Below are 23,039 nucleotides of genomic sequence, written 5' to 3'. Positions count from 1 at the left end.
GAGGGGCTGGGTAGGGTCTGGGGCCCATGGCTGGCCTTGGGGATTTTTCTGGTTTCATTTTTGAGTGTAGTTCATAGATGGGGTTTGGAGGGCTTCCCTGGTGGTGCTAGTGGTAAAGAACCTGCCTGCCAATGCAGGAGAGGTAAGAGATGTGGGTTCGATTCCTGGGTTGGAGAGATCCCTGGAGGAAGAAGGGACAACCCACTCCGTATTCTTGCCTGGAGAGTCCCATGGACAGAGGAGTCTGGTGGGCTGCCGTCTATGGGGTCGCACAGAGTCGGACATGACTGAAGCGACTCAGCATGCACATACATGGATGGGTTGGGATTTTCAGGCAGTCACAGAAGTATGGGGACCCTGAATCAGGGAAGTTGTCCTGCATTTGTGCATTCCTTGGAAGGGTTAAATTGCTGGGTGGCCCCATGAAGCACTTGAGGTCTGGTGTGCTGGGTTGGGTGCAGAGCTTTGATTGGTGGGGAATGTGGAGGCCTGGAGGAGAAGGCAATGGGACCCCATTCCAGTACTCTTGCCTGGAAAATCCCATAGACAGAGGAGCCTGGTAGGCTTCAGTCCATGGGGTCGCTAAGAGTCGGGCACGACTGAGCGACTTCACTTTTACTTTTCACTTTCATGCATTGGAGAAGAAACTGGCAACCCACTCCAGTATTCTTGTCTGGAGAATCCCAGGGACAGAGGAGCCTGGTGGGCTGCCGTCTATGGGGTCGCATAGAGTCGGACACGACTGAAGCGACTTAGCAGCAGCAGCAGTAGCAGGAGGCCTGGAAATGGCATATGGAAGCTGCAGGCACCCCTAGATAAAGCCTTGATTTTCCACTTGGGTCCCGGTGTCTGCATCTCTCATATATTCCAGGTATGATGTTACCTTCAGTGGGGCCAGGGCCCATGCATCGCCTCTCCTTTCTGGGACCGCCTCAGATGCCCTGCAGGTCGCCCTGTGGCTGGAGGTCCAGGGAGATGGGGTTTAGAGAGTCTTGGGATTTTGTCGCTACTGTGAACCTCATGGGTCAACCTTTCCTGGTCCTTGGTCTCTGAGTGGAAGGAATGTGTGCTAGAGGCCAGCTTTGTGGAACTGTGGGCTGGTTTCACATGTGTGCTCTCCATGTGAGGATCCTGGTTTCCTCCACTCTCCTCACCATACACACAGGCGTGCACATGCAGTCGCACACAGTGCACACTCGCCCATGCCCCATACATGCACACACTTCACACACATGCCTGCAGTTTACTCACAGGGGCACGTGCACACACATAAAGCTAGGGAAGTTACAGGTGGCTCTAGCCCTGCTTTTTTTCAAGAAAGAGATTAACAGAATGAACTTTCCTATTTAACTTTTTGTTATGGCGCATTCGGGACTTATGGGGAAGTGGCAAAGCTCGGATAGAGTGCAGTACTGCTCTGTTATCCAGCCCCCAAACTGGCCAACCACCCCCGCAACCCCGCCCGAATCCCATTCTCTTCCGAGATGTCACATGATACGTGCTTTAGTTGGTTCAAGATCAGGCCCCATGGTGGGGCTTTGGGGCACTTCTGTCACTTCCGATCTCGCTGTGGAGAAGGCTTCCCCTTTCTGTCCAAGGCCAGGCATTCTTGCTCACTCTTACCACTGGGCGTGACTGATTTCTAACCTTGGTTATTTTAGGTCTGCTTTGCCACCCTCCATCGTGCTATGTGCTTTCAACCCAAGGAACTGTGTCAGAGCAGAGATTCCTGTAAGCAGTGGAGGTGTGGACGATGCCACCCTGGGGATACATTTCAGATTTCCAAGCGGGTTTTCTCCCATCTACCTGATGAGGGTTTGGACGGAACCCCAGCCCCTGAGAGTCCCAGTTACAGTGAACTTTGTACTTCGGAGCTTGTTCCCCAGAGCCTCAGTTTCTTCATGTGTAAAATGAACTTTGGGAGTTGGTGATGGACAGGGAAGCCTGTTGTGCAACAGTTCCATGGGGTTGCAAAGAGTCGGACACGACTGAGCGACTGAACTGAACTGAAAATGGGTGAATAATACATCTACAGTCCACTTAAATCAGCTTGCTTTTAGCTATTAGTTAGGGTAATTATTTAAATTTTAAGGAAGTGGAATGAGTTATGTATAATCCACATCACCACATAGGGCAGACAGAGGAGAGAGCCATGCCCAAGACCCTGTTAGTCCTGTGTCATCGGGCATGTGTGCGCGTGTGTGAGCGTGCATCGTGTGTGCACGCCTGTGTGCACTTTCTCGTGTGACACTCTGGCTGGCCACTCTTGACCCACCGCTGCAGCCTGAGCCCCGCTGCCCTTGGCACCGATTCTCCAAGGAGACCTGGTGCCGGCCACTTAGGGGATTGAATTCTTTGGTTCAAAGAGTATTCCAAAAGCCTTAACTATCACTGATTGTGGCATTTCTAGCCACAGTAATTGGCAGTTTGCTCGGGATAGTTAAGCTTTTATTCTTATTAGATCATGGTGGAGGGGGAAATGTATCCGTATTCTTTTCTATTTTTTTGGATAACGCAGCTTTGAATGGCAGGAGAGAATGCCACTGGCAATAACAAAGACTCTTCTTATTCCAGAACTATAATGGCGGTACTGCTGAGCAGATCATAAATTCTCAGCCGCGCCTGAAGATAAGCACGGTGTGGGGTGGGGGGTAGGCAGTTCAGTCTCCCAGGAGCTGAGCCACGGCTCCCCCACAAGGCTGGGTCCTTAGTCACTCCACGTCTGTGCCTAACTGTGAGTGTCCAGATTTCTTTGAGACTGAGAAAACTTAGGTGAAGCTCTGGTTGAAAACACAGGCTTTGCTGTAATGACTGACTTGGGGATGGTGTGGTCCATGGGGCCCCTGTGTGCTGGGAACACGGGAGCAGAGGGCACAGCACGCATGTCACTGTGTGATGTGTTACTATGTGGTGAGTCCTGCTGGCATCGTCATGCTGCTGTCCCTCAGAGGCTCCCAGCCGGGCCCAGGATGTCCCATTAGTAGAGTCGGAGGTGCGGAAGGAGAGAGCCACCCTGCAAAAAAGGGACTGAACCACGGACTAGGTGCTCAGGCAGGGAAATGGAGCCTTGAGCCAGGACCAGGGTCTCTTTCTTCTTGGCTGTTGGGCAGTATGTCCCCTCAGGCGAGGCCCTGCAGTCCAAGGGCACAGGGAGGCAGAGACCTGGGCTTTTATCCTTCTTGTCTACTGGAGCAAGTCCAGTTCCCTGGAGCCTCAGTTTCTTCATGTGTAAAATGGGTGAATAATACATCTACAATCCACTTGAATCAGCTTGCTTTTAGCTATTAATTATGGTAATTATTTAAATTTTAAGGAAGCTGAATGAGTTATGTATAATTACTGAGAAGTTTGGAATTCCAAATATCTTGCTCCCTGGGAGGCTGTGCTTGTTCATGGGTGCCACGTGAGCTGTTTGGGCATTGTATCTTGTTTTTTTCCTGGCCTCTGGCTGACTCATTGGTAAGAGAAAAAAGGAAGTAGGAGAAAAGAAATGAAGCTGTTTCAGGAAGGCAGACGATGGTGAAGAGACACTTGGGGGATGGGGTCACTAGTCGGGCACCCCCTAGATGTGGCAGAGATGGGGTTCCTGGAGCTTTGGTGAGTGGGTGTGAACACTGCCTCCACTAGGTTTTTGCAAATGTAAAGCCCCATATAGGGGCTGAGCTGTGCATTGGCAGAAAGGAAAGAGCGAGAATTTTTTCATAAAAGTCCTGGTTGGTCGAGCACAGAGCCTGTGAGGGTTTGTGTGTTCATCACCCCAAGTCCTCGCGTACACAGGCAGCTTAACAGTCTCATCTGAAACATGATGGGTGGTTGTAATCCAACAGGGTGGTTTTGGGTGACATGAGATCAATAACGAAGTACCTAACCAGTGACTGGCTCCTAATGGGTGCTCAGAAGGAATGAAAACCAGCTACGGTGTTGAGGGATGGTCAGCAATGTGCTGAGCTGTGGCTTTTCTAACTTTGATTGTCACAGCCTCCCTCGGAGGTCATTGTGTCCTCATCCCAGCCTTACAGGTGACCCTGAGCCTTGAAAGAGTCACACTGCCCACCGGGAAACAAGACCTGAGCCATGTCCTACCTGCAAACCCTGACCTGGCCTCTCATTGAATGTTTACACTTCCCTTCTCTCCTCCTCCCACTCCTTGCACTAAGAAAAAGGTGGTTAATTTTTAAACTGCCCAATTCAACAAACGTTTCCTGATTTGCTGTCAGTCAGGCCCCGAGCTGGGTGCCTAGATGTAGCTTGCTGACCTCAGGTCCATTTCGGCCTGCCGCCTGTCCAGGACTGACCAGGGGGCGGGGCCAGTTCAGGTAGAGGATTTCACTTGTCCACCTTCAGTGCCTGTGTTTTGATTTTTAAAAAATTGATAGTAAAATAATAAAATCGAGTGGTAAGTAGGAAGAATTCATATATCCCTCTTAGCATCAGCATCCACACAGCCAGGTATGGTGCGCTTGTTACAATGGATGTGCCAGTCTCAGTGCATTGTTATTAACTGAAGTCCATAGTTTATTTAGGGTTCACTCTCAGTGTTGTTCATTCTGTGGACTTGAACAAACATATAACGACATGTTTCCATCTTTACAGTATCATTAGAGTAGTTTCACTGCTCTAAAAATCCTCTGTATTCCACCTGCTCATCCCTCCTCCGCCATAATCCCAGGAAACTGCTGATCTTTTTACAGTCTCCATGCTGCTGCTGCTAAGTCACTTCAGTCGTGTCTGACTCTGGGCGACCCCATAGACGGCAGCCCACCAGGCTCCCCCGGTCCTGGGATTCTCCAGGCAAGAACACTGGAGTGGGTTGCCATTTCTTTCTCCAGTGCATGAAAGTGAAAAGTGAAAGTGAAGTCGCTCAGTCGTGTCCGACCCTTAGCATGGACTGCAGCCTACCAGGCTCCTCCGTCCATGGGATTATCCAGGCAAGAGTACTGGAGTAGGGTGCCATTACCTTTTCCAGAACATTCTATATTTGGATGCGTACAGTACATATGGCCTTACTAGGTGGCGCTAGAGGTAAAGAATCTGCCTGCCAGTGTAGAAGAATGCAAGAGACGTAGGTTCGGTCTCTGGGTCAGGAAGATCCCCTGGAGGAGGAAATAGCAACCCACTCCAGTATTCTTGCCTGGAAAATTCCGTGAACTGAGGAGCCTGGTGGGCTACAGTCCACGCGGCTGCAGAGAGTCGGATATGGCTGAAAAACTAAGTGGAGGCATACAGTATATAGCCTTTTCAGACTAGCTTCTTTCACTTAGTCGTATATATTTAGGTTTTCTCCATGTCTTTTTATGGTCTGATAGCTCATTTCTTTTTAGTGTTGAGTAACATTACATTGTCTGGATGTAGCATGGTTTATTTATCCGTTCGCCGGTGGAGGACATCTTTGTTGCTTCCCTGTCTTGTTTTTTATTTTTTGCACATTGTTACTGGGAGTTCTGCTCTTCTTCTGGGCAATTTTGTTTCTTTTCCTAGAAAGATCCCTTTCCTGTTAGACTGTCCTCACTGATTTTTTTTTTGACTCATTATAATTAGTAGAAAAGTCACTTGACACATTTCATTTTGCTAAAGGTATGTTCCTGGCTGCGGCTGTTGTCCCACTGGAAACTGTTACTCTAAGGCCAGAGTTTGGGGAACAGCCCCATGTGTGAATTCCTACTGGATGGTTCTGGATCTGCTCTTCTGTCAACAAGCCATATGCAGCTGTGCTGCTGCTGCTAGTCACTTCAGTCGTGTCCAACTCTTTGTGACCCCATGGACTGTAGCCTGCCAGGCTCCTCTGTCCATGGGATTCTCCAGGCGAGAATACTGGAGTGGGTTGCCATGCCCTCCTCCAGGGGATCTTCCTGACCCAAGGATCGAACCTGGGTCTCCTGCATTGCAGGCAGATTCTTTACCACTGAGCCACTAGGGATGCCCATGCAGCTGTGCTAAGAGAGTGCTGTTCTATATAAGCATGGCAGTTTCCTCTGTATGAAAAATTCACATTTTAAAATCCCAAATAATCTGATTGTGGGGTCATGGAGCTCTCCTCCAGGGTATAGAAAGTGGCCAGCAGGATGCAATCACTGTAATCTGGAGAAGCTCATCCCATTAACAACACTGCTATTGGTGGTTCTGGTGCCACCTCTTATTTTCACTTCTGTGTGTGGGCCTTACCAGACCCTGCTGGGCACTGGACAGACTGGCAGACATTACACGAGAGGAAGCAGCCTGTTGAAGCTGGTAGTGGTATGTGGCCAGGTGATACATTCACTGGCTGTGTAGTTGACTGTCTCACTCCTCCATGACTGATTTGTTCTCTGCTGCTGCTAAGTCACTTCAGTCATGTCTGACTCTGTGCGACCCCATAGACGGCAGCCCACCAGGCTCCCACGTCCCTGGGATTCTCCAGGCAAGAACACTGGAGTGGGTTGCCATTTCCTTCTCCAGTGCATGAAAGGGAAAAGTGAAAGTGAAGTCGCTCAGTCGTGTCTGACTCTTAGTGACCCCATGGACTGCAGCCTACCAGGCTCCTCCGTCCATGGGATTTTCCAGGCAAGAGTACTGGATTGGGGTGCCATTGCCTTCTCCCAAGTTTAAGCTATAAAGCTATATTTATGTAGAATTAACTAGTCCTTCCCTAGAAAAGCCCAGGAGGAAATTATAATCCTATTTTGAAACAGATTTATTTTACATAAATCATGTGATATACAAATATGCTCTTCTGCTTTCTCTAAATCATCACTTTTCATTCCACATGGCATAGTGACTAAGAAGGCGGCTTCCACACATACCTAATGTGAACCTGTACTCCCCGGCTGCGCATTCAGCCTTTTGGCTCGTTACCTAATGGACTGGGGTCCTCTGGGGGTGGGGAGGGCAGCAGGAGGAAGCCTGGGGTGCTGTGGGTCCTAATGCACTTTGTTATTTAGCCTAAGACATTGGGGGCACCCTGGGAGCCTACTTTTGAACCACATCCTTCTCACTCCAGCCTGGAAGCCAGACCCTTGGGTAGGGGATCCTTTGGGGTCAGTTGTCACAGATTCTTTGTTGGCAACTTCATCTGTGAGGGGAGGGAAGCCTGAGCCTGGGCATTGCTCAAGTTTCCCAGAATACCTTTTGAAATCTTGGGAGCATGTGTTTTGTGACTTCATTAGTGGCTTGGCTCCATGCTTTAGGGGAGAACTTGATGTTTGGTATATCCCAAGGTGGATCCTGGCACTGGAACGCTGTGCTGGTCACCCCTGCCTGTTGTCATGCCTCTTCCCCAGGACCTGACTCAGACCAGAAGGCGGTTGCAACAGGGTTTTAGTTTCGTCAGTGTTAATTGATAATAACTGGAATATGTGTAAAGTGTCTCAAGGTGACTTTTGAAGAGCCGCAGTCATTTAAATGTATATATGTGGGAAGGTTTGTTCAAAAACAGCCCTTTCCTCCCCATCGTCTTCAGCCAGTACAACTGATAGTCCTTCACAGAGAGACCACTTGGGTGAGGGCCCTGTGACAAATTAGCCATTGCCCTGTGTCCCCCACATCTGTAGCATTTGGGGGAATGGGAGGAATGATAGCAGTAATGTTTTGAAAAAAAATTTTTTTTAGCAAATTGCTCCCAGTTAATTATTAGAACCGCAAAGGGGAACTTAGTTACACAACAGACGATCAAATGCAGTCAAGCAAGCTTGCTCGCTGAGGCTGGAGATGGGAGAGGACAGGTGGCCTTGCCTGCAAAGCATCAGGATGCGGGTGCAGCTGGGCTCTGCTGATGGAGCAAGGGCACCCAGGACTCCTCAGTTCAAAGCAGACGTCACCCTTTGCGAGGAGAGTAACAGTGGAGTGTGTGCTCGTCCTGGGTCAGACAGCAGGGCGGGAGTCTGGCTGTGGAGTGTGTCTTGTGCGGCCTGGGACATGCTGTCCTGGGGCCAGGCTGCTGTGGGCACCTGTCACTCAAATGTAAACAAAAACAAGGAAGAACACTCAGTGAATATTTCCCTCCTTTCTGGGTGTGACTGGATTCACTGGTTCATGAGATTCCGTAATAGATGATTATGCACTGATATTTCCCTGTAACCTGCACTTCTTTGGGGAGAATAGTAGAAAATGGTAATTTCCACATGTAGCTGCCAGAAACATCTCCTAAAGCCATGAGACCCACAGGGGAAGGGGCCCTTGGACCTGGGGCTGGGTTCTGATGGCCCCATGGCAGCTCTGTGAGTGTGGGTGTCTCCTCCTACAAAAAGGAGTAAGGCAGTGTGCCCTAGATGTCCAGGGTGTCCTCTGTGCATCAGTAGATGGTCCTCATGGTGCCCTCCTTCATCCCCATGCTGTCTGTTCTGGGTCCTAGCATGTGGTCTACAAAGAGGTAGGTTCCTGGGACTTCCCTGGTGGTTTTGGGGGTGAGCTCCAACTCTGGCCGGTGACACGAGCCATCCAGTAAAGCAGGTTCAAGCCAGCTCTTGTTCTCCGAGATCCTCTCTCTGCTGCTTTTCTGTCTGTTGTGTCCTAAGCACTAGGTTCAGGCTGGGGGAGGTGACAGAACCCTGCATGACTTCATTGTCCCCTATCCCCTGTGGGTGGGCCTCAGGGATCTCTGCAGGTCCCATGCTCAGGGTGCTGGCTTTGGACCTGTTCCCCCCATATCTGGACACCCTGTGCCTTGTGGCATCTCCCCTACCCCCACCCCTACTGCAGGCCACCTCCTAGCATGTGTGTCTATGGACCGCATCTTGAGGGTGAGGGCCTCTGAGAACAGAGGGCCAGCACTGAGGTCACAACCCAAAATGTGGCTTACCCAGCCCTGGTGATGACCAGAGTGTGTCTGTGGGCGTTTCACAGGGATCTGTGTTGGCATCTTCAGGCCTCTTGTCCAGAATTGCTTATAGTCGTACACAGAGAAGGACATTTCTAATCAAGTTGCTGGTTTTACATTTGTGTAGCTACTTCTAGAGGATAGGTGTCATATTTTAAAAATCCATTTCTCCTTTTTTTAGCAACAGGATAGAAATAATCAACTAAGCATTTGAGTCCCTGCCTTCACATTTTAATCTGTAAAATTAAACTCCAGTTGCACTCTGTGCTTTGTTTTTTCTCTAGGAAAGCTATTTATTTTGAGCCAGGATTCAGGAAGTGCCTGCCTCCCATCTTCCTTCAAACACAGAAATAGCTCCTGGGATGCCCTCTGGTCACCTCTGGGTACAGCTGGCACCGTTCATTTTTGTGTGTCTCTAGGCGTTTTGACTCTGGCCTTCTCATGTGTCCTGTGTATCTCTGCACCTTTCAACTCCTTAGTCCCCCAGGAACTTCCAGTGCCAGCCGGCCTCTCTTCTGTCCTAGCAAAGCTGGGCATTGGGCTCTGGGCTGTCGGCCTCCCCTTCTCCTGCTTAGACCATCATTAGAATAAACTCATAAGAGCTTCTTTTTTGGAGGATGGGAGGTAGACTGTGTGAGTGGCTCCCACAAGCTATGAAGTCGGAGATTCTGTCCTTGTAGAGATTTTCTTCTTTACTTTTAATAAGTGTTTTTTTTGGGAGAGTTGCCTGGCTGTAGGAGGCCCTCTGGAAGCTTAGTGGTGCCCAACAAGGGTGGAAGCCTATTCTGGCAGAGGAGGCTACTGGAAGGAATTCGTGGGCATTTGGGGGAAGAACTGGCAGGTAGGATTGGTGTCCTGGCCAGATGGGGACAGGGTTGCTGACAGTTCTTAGGCTTTCCTTTTGGGATTCTTGGTGGAGAGTGACAGCCTTAGCAGGATTTTGCAAATGTGGATGCAGGTTTAGCTTCATCACGGTGAACTCCTGTGGGTTTAGTGGGACACGTTTATGTGGACATTCAGAATGAGCTAGCTGGCCCTGTGCAGCCTAATGCTAAAGTTTTAAGATTTTCTTGTGAGAGTTGATGATAAGTTATGATCTATTAAAATTTGTCATTTTTTTCCTCCCTTTTCTTGTCAGTCCTTCCCTGGATCAAAGGACAGTTGGCAAAAACCAGGTTATTCATTGTACTATTCTTAGACAATTCTGACAAAGTATTTTTTGAGAAATTTCTTTGGTATTCCCCCTTTGTGGCATGTACCATGTCCGTCCTTAAAAACGGCTGCTTCTGTAGGTGCCTTTTCTTCCTTTCCTCTTTGTAACAAGGAGAGTGTTAAAAAGTCATGGGGGTGGTGTCATAGCATTTCTAAGCTCGTCTCTTAAAAAAAGCAAAAGCACACACAGTTTTTGTCCTGAATTTTTGGTGCGGCTCCTGACTCTGTTTCTCCTGGCTCCACCCAGCCTGTATATATAGTTTAAAGTGTTGTTATTTAGGCTGTTCTGGTTGAGATGTTTAAGCCTGAAGGAAGGGTCCTTTTTCCTGTGTTGCTGTCTGCAAAGACTTCTCAGCCTTGCAGGTGTTCTTGTAGAATGAGAGAGAAGGAAAGAGCTTGGTGCCTGGTGCAGGGGAGAGGGGAGGGGAGGGACTAAGTGGGGAAGGGGAGAGGCTTGCTGGGGGAGGGGGAGAGGCTTAGTGGGAAGAGAGGGAAGGAGAAGTCTTGATGGGAGGAAGGGCTTGGTTAGGGAGCAAGCACGTCTATCTTATGTGTGTCTCCTGAAGAAGGAGCCTGTAGTCCAGCCTTGAAGTAGGGGCATGAGTGGGTAGGAAGGGAAAGATGGGCTTTCTCAGCGGAGGAACCAGCCAAAGGGGCTCAGAGGGGAGAGATGACCCTGGGCCTCTGTGGATGGAGAGGGAAGGTGAGGGGGGGCGTGGAGCTGCAGTGCGGAGTCTGACACTGTGCTGGATCCCTGCGCTCCAGGGAGGGCAAGGCCCTGTGTGTGGCCTGCCCACCTTGGGCCAGCGTGCACCCTGGGGTGGGGCTGCTTCCTTCTTGGGGTGCCTGTGTGATGGGAAGCTCTCCTGCCTTTCTGAGGGTGACAGGAGCAGCCCCCTAGAAGGATGCATGCAGCTGTCCTGTGGAGTACTGACCGGTGCGGGCATGCAGGCCCAGTGACACAGGAGCAAGCCAAGGCAGCTGTGTGGAGGTGCCGTTTCTGCCCTCCTGTTGGGGGTCCTTGGGAATGTCCTGCCACCGGTGCTTGGGTCCCATCCAGTCATCCCCATGCGCCTTCTCATCATTCAGGATCTTCACATTTATTTTGAGCAGAAACAAAGCAAAACATTTTGCTTAATGTGGTCCTTAACTTGCTAAGACCACTGGTTGAGTTGTATTCTCAGCATTAACTGCCAGACATGCCATCTAAACATATCCTTCCCAGAAGCACATGGAGTTCTGGGGAGCCGTGTGTGTCCCCGTGGTCACGGGCCATGCTGTGGGACAGCACTTCTCAGATTTCCTTGGCCCTCCCAGGCCCGTCTTGGTGAACAGGGGGTCAGGGAGGTGCGCTCCTGTTCCTCCACCTTGAATGTGATGACAGAGGCAGTCTTGCTGCTGCAGCTGCATCCTCAGGAAATGCCGTCTGACCACTGCTGTGGGATGTCTGTGTCGGGAGAGACAGACAGAATCCTCCCAGCCCGATAGGATGGTCCTCTTGGAGGGATGGGAGTTTCCATCACAATCTGATGGTGTGTATCTTGACAGCCTTTCCTGATATCCCTCTTGTGAGGTGATAGTATCCATTTCACAGTCAAGGAAGACTGAGTTCAGATAGCAGGAGGCCACCTGAGTCTCTCAGGCCAATTGGGAGAGAGCAGGGGGCATTCTAGTAACTGAATGTCAGTCTCTGAAGCAGAGTCCTAAGCTTTTTCTCTTCTTCCATAGCTGACTCTGTGGCACTTAAAACTAAGATATATAGTTTAAAATAAACTTTTAACACTGAAGCATGCATTCAGAAAGGTCACTGATCATAAATGTCCAGCTTGATGTGTTTTGATGGTGGGTGCATCTGTGTGGTCACGTCACACGTGGGGAGTTGGTGTCTGCTCGGCGCTTTGCAGTCCTTCTGTGCCTCTGGGGCCCTCCACTTGCTTGCACGCAGCTTGAGTTTGCTGGCCTTTGCACCCGAAGCAGAGGACTCCCAGAATACACACTCTCTCCCCCATCTTCCTCATTCTGCCACTGACATCTGAGCCCCTCCTCTGTCACCTCGTGGTGCACCCAGTGTATTTTAAAGTGCCTTGCCTGTTGGGACACAGTAAAAGAGGGGGATTTCTGCCATGCGTGGGCTTCTTGCAAGAAATTATTGCAAGAAAAATAAAAATAGTTTTTAGAAGACTTATCTAAGGGAAACTATAGTGAAATGATCCCAGTGATTTTCCTTCTCTCTCTTCCACCCGCCCCCTGCATCCAGGGGCTGTGGGGGACAGGCGGGACCAATAAGGCTTAATTGCATTTGTAGGGCGGTGTGTTCTCATGCGGATTAGACAGGCTAAATTGAGCTTTAACTCTCAGTGGGAGAACAGTTTCCTAAGGAATGTGAACCTAATTAGGGATTCCAGGGTCATGCTTGAAAAAGTTAAGGAAAAGTGCTTGAAGGAGGCAAATAAGTTAATAAAGCCTTGAAGATTGGCATTTTGGGAGCCATCCCTTTGCATGGAGTCTGTAATTCTTTGGAGGTTTGTGTTGGACCCCTCACTGGAGTTCCCCCACCCCAGAGGAGCATTTCTACAGACCACCTTCCCAAATCTGCCTGGATGACATTGTGAGAATGGCCTTCATTCCCCATTGGCCCTCTCAGGCCTTTGATGGTGGGTGCAGTGGACTGAATGTGGCCCCATACCCAAATGCATAGGTAGTTACCTCAACCGCCAGGACTTTAGAATGTGAATGGACTTGGAAATAGGGTCTTTTAAGAGGTTTTGTTGTTTTCCTTCAGTCCCTCAGTCCTGTCTGACTCTTTGTGACCCCATAGACTGGAGTACACCATGCGTCCCTGTTCTTCCCTATCTCCTGGAGTTTGCTCAAACTCATGTCCATTATGTTGATCATGCCATCCAACCGTCTCATCCTCTCTCCCATCTCATGCCCTCAGTTTTCGCCAGCATTAGGGTCTCTTCCAATGAGTCAGCTCTTCACATCAGGTGGCCAAAGTATTGGAGCTTCAGCTTCAGCATCAGTCCTTCCAATGAATATTCAAGGTTGATTTCCTTTAGGATGGACTGGTTTGCTCTCCTTGCAGTCCAAGGGACTCTCAAGAGTCTTCTCCAGCACCCCAGTTCGAAAGCATCAATTCTTTAATGCTCTTTCTTCTATATGGTCCAACTCTCACATCTGTACATGACTGCTGGAAAAACCATAGCTTTGACTAGATGGACGTTGGTCAGCAAAGTAATTGCCTCTGCTTTTTAATATGCTGTCTGGGTTTAAAGAGGTGGTGAAGGTATAATGGGATCCTATGGGTGGTTCTGTCCTTATACAACTGGTGTCCTTGCAAGAGGAAATTGCACGAGGGAAGACAAGGTGAGGAGCTTCTGCACGCCAATGAGAGAGGGCTCAGGAGAAATCGGCCCTGCTGGCACGTCGGCCTCTGACCCCCATCTCTGGGACTGTGATGACACATTTCTGTTGTGGTATACTCAGGCTGTGGTATTAGTTATGGCGTCCTGAGCCCACTACGACAGCAGACATGCTCCCTCTCGGACTGTGAGCTCTAGGGGAGGGCAGCTTTCCTCTTCTCATCATTCTACCCCCTAGTTATAATAAATGGTAGTAATGGAAGTAGAGATAATTGGACTTTTATCTTTTCTCAGTCATCTGTTATGGGCATAGAAAACATCTTGCTACTTTATCGATCAGTAACATGAAATGAAAGAAGTAGAAGGTGTGCAGTCATACAAAATAAAGATGATAATGAAGTTTCTGCTCCTCCTCCCACCAGACTGCTGCCCTGTGCAGAGACAAGGGAGGTGTCACCCCCACCCTATTACTGTGAAGTCCCCTCAGCCAGTGATCCACCGTTACTGTAAAGTCGCCTCGGCCAGTGTCTCCACCATAACTGTAAAGTCGCCTCGGGCGGTATATCCACCATTACTGTAAAGTCCCCTCAGCCAGTGTATCCATGTCCATTTCTCCAGCTCCTGGTCTAGAGTGCAAGGGGGAGAAGGTGGCCTGTGACTTAATAGGCTGACATGGAAAAGAAATTGCTTCAATCTTGATTTCATTGTGAGTTTCCTTTGCAGAGGCTTTATCTTTGCAAAGATAAAACAGAGGAAAACTTTACTCCAGATTTTGCATAACCTGGGTTGGAATTCAAATAACTGTGCTAAACTAATTTTATTTAATGATGCAATGTGTGCCTAGAGCGAGGCCTTTGTACTTGGTGCAGCTCAGCAGACTGCCTTCAATCCCACGAGCCAATCGGTTCACCCTGTTTGCTCGTGTTGCACTTCTGTGATGGGGAATGGGTCTGTCTCTGCACAAGTGTTCAGTTTCTGAATGCATTTTGATCATTGTTGGCTGTTGAACCGATCTGTATTTCCAAGATCCTGGCACGGGTTGGATCTGCTCAGGCTGGCTTGATGCCAACCTGGAGGGATTCATCTGGCAGAATTATCTGGGAAATGAGTGGGAATAAATGGCAGGAGGAGAGACCATGCTGGAGACTGTGGTGGTGGCATCTGAAAACATGGTATGTGCCAGATGCTCTAGGGCACGTGCGTCTGTGGGCTTCTGGGGAGCTCGTTCACGGGACTCAGCACAGTTGGGATTCTCAATGGTTCTGGGGGTTGAACTCTCCTTCATGCACACAGTGATGTGCAGAGCATCAGTGATGCTTTTGGAGAAGCCGGTGAGAAAAATGTCACTCTTTCTGTGGCTTTGTCCAAAGTGAAATTTAAGAAGAAACAATGCCAATAGAGCTGAACTCATTGTTTTCGTGGTACCCCTGAGGAGGAAAACATGTGAGAAGGAAATCTCTGTGGGGTACATGGAGACATGTGTGATCTCCCTCCAGGATTCATCTCCAGACATGAGCAGAGGTGCCTGTGGGCTGTGAGAGGCGGCCTTATGCCTCCGGAGAAAGTGCCTTGCCATAGACCTGGGCTTGGCCCTGGGGCGTCCACTGAGTACCATGGTTCTTCAGGGTAGTGCTGGGCTGGGCTTTTGTAGTGTGTACACACATGCACACTCACACACTCAGACAGACACACAGTCACATAGGGACACACACACAACTCTCACCCACATTCTCATCCTTACACACTCATTCACAGACACTCATGTGTTCTCACACACTCTTCTTTACACCCTTGCTCTCACACACTCCGCACACTCTTACAGTCCTCCTCTACCCTCCCTCACCCTCGTATACTCACCTGCACTCCCATTTCCTGCTGCACGGTCACTTTGGGTGCAAGGGCCCCGCGTCCCACCTCTGTCCTGCTCACCTGCCCACCCGCTGGCTTTGGGACAGGGTGCTGATACCAGCAGGCAGCCGGCGCCATGTCGCCAGGTGTGCCGGGTGCAGCCCTGTTTGTTTGTGGTTGCCCTTGGTAACGGTGACTCGGCCCCGCACAGAGCGACAGGCCATAAAGTCCGGTCTCTAGGGCTTCCTTAGTCACTAGTGGGCGCTGGCTCAGCCTCCTGCCCTGTCCCTCCCACATCATGTGTCAACTGCACTCCCAGGCTCCTCCTGGCGAGAAAGGGGAGACGTTTCTATTAGGAGAGGAATGTGGAATTTGGCCCCCGTGGCCACCAAACTAGAAGATTGTGCCCGTGTGGCCCGGCCTCCTTGGGATTCAGTGCTCTGGGCACCGACAGGACGCTCACCAGCTACCGGGGTTGTGCGGGCCGGTGAGGCCTGGGGAGGAGGACCTGCAGGTGCCCTGGCCCTGCTGTGACTGAGCCACCGGCATCCCCGTGAGGTTGCCCTGCTGGAGGTGACGCAACCCTGTTTTCATCTGCTGCCGCTGGTTCAGGCCACCTCACACAGCAGGCAAGGGGCTCAGTGAGGGGGGCGCCGCCCAGTCCCTCTGAATGTGGAGGCCATGCACTCCGGGAGCTGTGGGCCTGCTCAGTTTTCAGCTCCTTCTGTGAGCTGGAACTGGCCCTGCAGAGGCCAGATGCTAAGGCAGCACCGGCTCCTTCCTGCTGAGGATGGCCAAGGCCACCTGCAAATGAACGAGCACCACGGCATTTCCTGTTGTCAAATGAAAATAGCAGAAGACCCTGACGGCATGGTGAGGCCTGTGATCAGAGGAGATGAGGGGAGAAAGCAGGTGAGCCTGTCCCACCGTCACTGACCCGACCTGAACCCAGGACGGCCGCCCTCGGCACGGTTCCCTGGTGTCTTCATCCTGAGGGGGAGGCAGGCAGAGCCTGCAGCCATGGGGGCTCCAGTGCTGGATGTGGCCCCTCAGAGAAGCCCTGGTTTCTCTCTCTGGTCAGGCTGTAGGCTGCTCGTGTCCCTGATGTGGAGCAGGGTGGCCCATGTGAGAACATGCTGTGTCCTCCCCGTTGATTGCTTCACGGTTCTGCCAGACTGTGGTCAGCTGCCTCCCTCTTTCTTATTCTAAGGAAATGTATGAGATTTCCATGTGGTTCCCATCCTGGGATTTGGTTTGAGCCACATTGAAGGGACATGTGTCAGTGTGTCCACTTGATGAAGGTCTTTACTACCGTAGGTGTTTGTAGTTCTTGATGTAAACATTAGCTTTCTCTGTATGGAAAGGTTGCCTTCCTCCCAGACCGTCTTCTTTTCTCTCAGTTGGTACTTCTTGTGCATTTTTGTTTGCAAATTCATTCTAACTCCAGGTCCTTCTGCAGACGTGTTGCAGTCTGCATTTCACAGCAGTGTGTGTTCCAGAGGCTCTTTTCTCTTGAATACAGTGCTGTTGCTTGACATTTACTCCCCTGAACTGAGGTGCTTGCTCCCCTGAAATGGGGAGCCCCATGCTCACTTTCTAATGAATACAGTTTATGCAGTTTGTGTTAGTTGGTGTCTCCTCCCTGAGGACTTGTCTTTTTTAACTGTTGTTTTCTGTGAAGGACAGTGAGTGCCTGACAAGAGAAGGTACGTAGTATAAATAAGATGGGGGTGTTGAATGCATAGCTCCTAAGTGATGTCAGCCTTCAATGGGGCTTACGTGATGGCCCCGGGAGGTGGGATTTGGGGAGCCCCGCTGCACGGAGCCCTCTTTCGTTTTCTGGAAGACACCCTGGGGCCAGGCCAGGTGGTAGGTGTCACTGCATTTCATGTGGCTGCAGGGGATGTGGAGACGCAGGACATGCTTGACTTCTGGATGGTCCTGGGTTGCTGTTTTTAAAACTCGAACTTCTGATATTACACAGGGCTTTTGCTTTTGTTCTCTTAACAAACACATCTTCCAGATAATTACTGCACTTTATTTTTCAGGCCAATATTAGACTTACAGAAAAATTAAACAAGTGAGTTAACCTGTGCCCACTTTTCTCCCCAATTTCCCCTATGATTAATACCTTGCATTAGTGTGGTACACTTGTTATATTTGATGAGACAATACTGAGACATTATTAACCCTAGTGGCTTCCCTGGTGGCTCAGATGGTAAAGACTCTGCCTGCAATGTTGGAGACCCGGATTCGATCCCTGGGTCAGAAAGATTTCTTGGAGAAGGGAATGGCAACCCACTCCAGTATTCTTGCTTTGATAATTCCATGGACAGAGAAGCCTGGCGGGCTACAGTTCATGGGGTCACAAAGAGTCAGACACGACTGAGTGACTAACACTATCACTGTTAACCACAGTTTATAATTTACATGGTGTTATACATTCTAGGAGTTGAACAAATGTATAATGACATGTGCGGCTTCCCAGGTGGTGCTAGTGATAAAAAAACCTTCCTGCCAGTGCAGAAGATATAAGAGATGTGGGTTTGATCCCTGGTTTTGGAAGATCCCCTGGAGGAGGGCATGGCAACCCACTTCAGTATGCCTGCCTGGAGAATCCCATGGACAGAGGATCCTGGCAGGCTACAGTCCATGGGGTTGCAAAGAGTCAGACATGACTGAAGCAACTTAGCACGCATGCCACATAATGATATATATTCACCACTACAGTAGCACAAAGAACCGTTTTCCTAACCTAAAGCTCCACCTTCTCATGTGTCCCCTAGTCCCTGGCATCCACTGATCTTTTTACTGTCCCCATAGTTTGCTTTTTCCAGAATGTCACAAAGTTGGAATCATATGGTACGCAGCCTTTTCAGACTGGCTTCTTTCATTTAGTAAATAAGTATTTAAGGTTCTTGCATATCTTTTCATAGCTTGACAGCTCATTTCATCAGTTGAATTGGTATTCCACCGCATGAAATATGGGTAGTGCCTTGTCAAAGGTAGGAGCTCTGATTGCTTGCACAGTTCTCACCAGTGTGCCAAGCATTTAGTGAAGCACCAGGGCACGAGCCCGCACCAAGTGAGAACTGTACACAGGATAAATTAATCACCGTGTTCCATGACCACGCAGCTCCTTGTCCGACCGCCAACACATCCGTCCTGTAAGCATCTGTGCATGTGTTCCCAAACATTGTTCGTGCTTCCCTGGAATTCTCAGTGTGGAGTGAAGCAACCCTCAGCTCAGTGATTCTGTACTGTGGAGAGGGGGGCTGCCAGGTAGAGAGGAAGAAGAGGGGGTGCCAGGAGAGAGGGCCCCTGTCCCAGACGAGAGCATGAGTCAGAACCCTGGTGGAGTAATGATGTGTCCCAGACAAATGAATGACTGTGTATCATGTTCCTTGAGGAACTTTGTAAGATAAGCAAGAGAACTATAAATAGTTGCCATGGCAAGAACCGAGGGTGCACTGCTGCCCACTCCAGCCCACAAGGACAATTAGTCAGATCCCTGGAATTTCTGCTACCATTACACATTTTTAGAAAACTCTTTGAGGACTGAGCCACAAGGGGTCTGGGGGGAAGAAAGTCAGGAGGAGCTGAGTCTGGCTTGCAGGTGCTAGAATCCTGGCCGTTCAGAACTGCAGGAAGCAAACCCGATTTCCTCACTTGCTGATAGCCCTTTCTGTTCAGGGAGGGCTCTATGTTCCTGAGAGGAGATGCTGCCCTGTGTCAGCTCCTGTTCTGAGCACCACAAGCTCTTACTTCCTCCAGTTCTCTGATGAGGGAACCAAAGCCCAGAGTGGTTGGAGCCTAAGGTCCCATGGCCAGGAAGCTGTGGAGCAGAAGACGCCACCCCCCACAAGACAGACTTGAGAGCTGGGGTATTTATCCCACTGGGTCTGTCGTCCTGGGCGCCAGTAACTGTGTTTCTTCTGACCTCTTTGCAACTGTGGCCTCATCACATTGGTCTGTGTGTCTTTCTTAATGTGTTCACATCTGCAGGGGCCTGGGTGGAGTCAGAGGGACTCCTTTCCCACTGTCTCACGTAGTAAACTCCAGCCTAGAGTGAAATGTCCACATTTAGACTCTGATTTTAGTTCCACTTGTGGAAATAGTTTTAGACGAAGCATTCTGTTTTATAGAGAATGCAGGCTCTGAGTGTGTTTGTGAGATGCTGGGGCAGCTGGAAGACCCCTAGGCAGACCTCCCTCCCCTCCCTCTCCTGGCCCTGCTCCCTGTGCTCCCAGGTGAGAAATGCTTTGCACTAGCTCAGAAGTTCCTGGCCTGGGAGTCCCCTAGGCCTTCCAAATTAAACATGAAGGTCCTGTATTTATGACCAGTGGGCATTTCTCTTGAGGAGAGAGGTCCATGGGTTTAATGACATTCTCTAAAAAGGATTAGGACTTTATGAAAATGAACAAAAATCTGGACTCTGTAAACTCTAGGTCTGTCTTGTCTTGAGATCCTGAAACTGTGACTGTGAATGTGGTCAGAGGTGCTTTCAGGCTTGGGAGCCTCACCTGATTGTGATGCCAAGTTTCTTCTTGAGAGCACCACCGTTTATCATGTTTCTTCTCCCTTTAGGTGGTGAGTCCCCACTGTGCGCAAGTCCACCTGGAACAGGTAAGTCACTGGCATTTCCTTGAGACTCTTCCTGCTGTGCCCTCTTTGTGGAGTCTTCCACCAGGATCCTCTCCCTCTGTTTGAGCTGTGGCTTTTGTTCACACAGCTCTCTGGGGACCCTGGACCACCTTGCACTAGCTGTTTGCATACTTGCCTAAAGATGGGTGAAGCTTGCACTCCTTTGTAAGAACTACCTTTCTGATCAGTTACTTCAGGAATTCATTTCCCTGAGCCCGAGTTTCCCCTGCTGTAACACAGAGATGCTGCTTGTGCATTTTCTTAGTGATAACGACGTGGGCAGAGCACTTGTGTCCCAGGTGTCTGCAGAGCGCACAATGTGTTGGCTTTGGAATAGGAAGCTCTGACCATCTTTCTATCAGATTGGAGGTAAACAATGATAACACTTTCACTTTGGCAAATCTTTATCCTTGTCTGCCTTCCAAATGGAAATATTCTTTGAATGTTATTGTGCCTCTGGGTGTTTTCTTTGCCACCTCCCACTTCCTTACTGCCCCCCAACCCCCCCACCCCCCCCCCGCCCCCGCCATGCCCCTCGTTGTGAGGCAGGGGTGGGGGCGGGGGAGGTCAGCCTTTTGTTAATAACTTAGTAGCGGTTTGTAGGACACCTGGCTCAGTGCACTTCCAGGACAACAGGAGGCCGACAACCCTCTTCTCTTATTGCAAATTGGAAGCGGCTCCCTAGGGGAGTGTGGGCCTTTCCCAGCCTCACCTGTGAGGAGAGGAAACAGGTGTGCCCTGGCGCCTCCTCCAGGATGATATTAGGTGTTCTCTGTGCTTTCCAGTCTGGACGTGGCACCATGCCCTCAATCCCGGTTTTGCCATATACAGATTCCAAAGTCCTGCTGTGGGTTTTGCCCACCTTCCTGCTTCCGGGGGCCTCTGTTGGCTGAGAGCCCAGTGGCTTCTAGAGCCAGAGCTGGTTTTTCCCTGGAGCAACAGCAGACACCCTCCAAAGGGCTCAGCCCTGAGTTCTGCATGTGATTTTCTCTCCTAAAACTCAGGAAGTGCTATGTCCCCCAGGCTGCTGGAGAAATAAATAAATTGTGGCGGAGAGGTAGGCAGCCCAGCCTGGCCTGTGCCGCTCCATCTGCCCGTGCTGGGCAGGGTGGTGTAAATGCACCAGCTTTGGTGGAGATTTAGTGAAGGGCTTTCGGATACACAGTGTCACTTCTCAGGGCAGAAAGCACAAAAGCAACTTTTTGTCTCCTGGCCCTGCATCAGTCAAGAACCTTCTCTAGCACCATAACTTGGCATTTTGGATTGGCAAGGGTGGACCTCCAGATTACAGCAACCATCCCCATGTCACCTGGGGAACCAGAAGGCTGTGTGGGTCCTCACCAGGCCACTGAAATCCTGGTTCTATTTCTCCCTTTGTTATAGTGATTGAGTACCTGCTCTGTCTTAGACATGTTTGCCCAGAGGTCACCTTGGCTCACCCACCCGAGACACGAAGAACCTGAGAAAAGTTAAGTAGCTTTCCAAAGCCACAGGCATTGATAGGCCTTCGCCTCTGATCTTGGCTTCTTTTGCTGGCACCTGACAGTGAGAGGTGAGACAGGTTCATTGGCATAAACAGTCAGAGTTTAAAATCAAGGATATACTGCATTTTAAAATCAAGGATAACTGCACAGGGAAAAACTCATATTCTGTCAGGGGAGCTCAAGAGGAAATTGGTGGTAATTTAGCACCTGTGGGAAAATGGTCAGAGGCGATGTGGATCTCAGGTGCCCAATGGCCAGGCAATCCCACCTCTCGTCCCAGCGCTGCTTGAACTTATACAGGGTCCCCTCCAGCTTCATCCTCTTGGGTTATCAGTGGTCGTGGGGACTTACCAGCCTTTTAGGTTTGGGAGAGGGAGCTGTGTCTTTATTCACTTGAAGCTGTGGTAGTGGTCAGCTCTAGGGTGTGAATGCCTCTTCCCACCCATCTGTGCCCGGCCCTCTGACCACTTTTGTGCCTGGGACCCTTCACCTGGCGATCACCTGCTATGCAGATGTCACCTGAGAGCAGGGAGTCCTTCTGGGCAGTGGAGGAATAGCTGCATCTCAGCCCTCTTTAACTCTGAGCCACCAGGTCTGCCCGTGTTCCTGGGGCCACAGCAGCCTGGGGCATGTTTCCTTGAACACACTCGGGCATAATTCACTGTCCTCACTAGAGAGAGGTGGGTGATGGGCCATACCAGCAGGATGTGACAGCCTCCCATGACTGCTGCAGGGGCCCCTGCACTTGATGAAGTTTTGGTGTGTGAGCGTCTTTGCTGGACAAGGCACCTTTGTGACTGCCCGGGGTGTTTGGGACAAGGGAATCAGGGATCCTTCATGTGTTTGTCACACTTTGAACCCTTGGATATTTGCGTTGATGCTCATTTTTCCAGCTTTTTTTCCCTTCTGGTTGTAGATCTTTATTGTGATGGTTTAAAAGGTGGGTGTGAAGTTTGGCTAAAAATGGCAGGCAGTGGGGCTGGGAAAAAGATCTGGGAGGCAAACCTCCTTTTATAAATGTTAACTTAGCTGATGAAGCCGTGCAGACAGGCTCCACGTTTCTTGGAAGCCAGTGTAAAAAGGAAACCACGTTATCGGCACGTGCCTTATCAGCAAGGAGGGGAAAAGGCAAATCAGTGGAGAAAGTGCCATGTGGAAAATTGTGCAGGGTGTTGACTGTGTGTATGGGACAGGTGCTGAACCACAGCTGCCCAGAAATGCTGCCCCCTTGTCCCAGATCGAGATGAATTACTGTTTTAGAGGAATATCAGATACGAGCTTTGAAGTGCATCTTATCAGATCCTTAGGCACTGCTGTGGCTGTGGCCGTGGGCACGGCGTTTAGAAATGGAAAAGGATAACGACTGCTTCTCTGTCTGTTTGGCTCACGTTGTGGACTCCGTGGCCTGTGTTCTGCTGGGCTGTACAGTGGATGCGTCACTGTTTCTCTAGGTGTCCATGATCATTAGCGATGGGAGAGGTAGCCAGGCTCTTCAAAACAGAGTCACCTGTATGCTCTAGCCGTTTCTGTAGATCTACGTGCACGCTCACGGGCACATCCAGCAGAGTATAGCAGTGATTCCAGGCATGGGCTGGAGTCAGCTCAGGGTCCCCCACCAGGCTGTGACAGTAGAGAGCTGCGTGACCTTGAACTGAGCCCTCTTACTTCTGGGATCTGCTTTCGTCTTCTGTAGAGTGG

At 50.1% G+C, this 23,039-nt stretch overlaps 1 protein-coding gene across 4 annotated transcripts in view; it reads left to right on the top strand.

Moving 5' to 3' along the window:
* The window catches only part of TNS3 (tensin 3), a 223,773-nt gene that overhangs the window by 56,966 nt on the left and 143,768 nt on the right, over nt 1-23,039 (top strand). For 3 of the 4 annotated variants that reach the window (XM_018047057.1, XM_018047055.1, XM_018047052.1), the window contains one exon: nt 19,801-19,839. Coding sequence is in view for 2 of the 4 variants with exons in the window: in XM_018047052.1 (XP_017902541.1) it covers nt 19,801-19,839 (39 nt within the window). In the remaining 2 variants the exon portion in view is untranslated. Of the gene's footprint in view, nt 1-15,446; nt 16,126-19,800; nt 19,840-23,039 lie in introns of those variants that run through there. The other variant, XM_018047053.1, reaches the window with a different exon arrangement.

The sequence above is a fragment of the Capra hircus genome, chromosome 4 (genome assembly GCF_001704415.2).
Source record: "Capra hircus breed San Clemente chromosome 4, ASM170441v1, whole genome shotgun sequence".
NCBI lineage: Eukaryota > Metazoa > Chordata > Mammalia > Artiodactyla > Bovidae > Capra > Capra hircus.
Note: the sequence above shows the minus strand (reverse complement) of the source record. Positions and strands in the feature narration are given on the sequence as shown.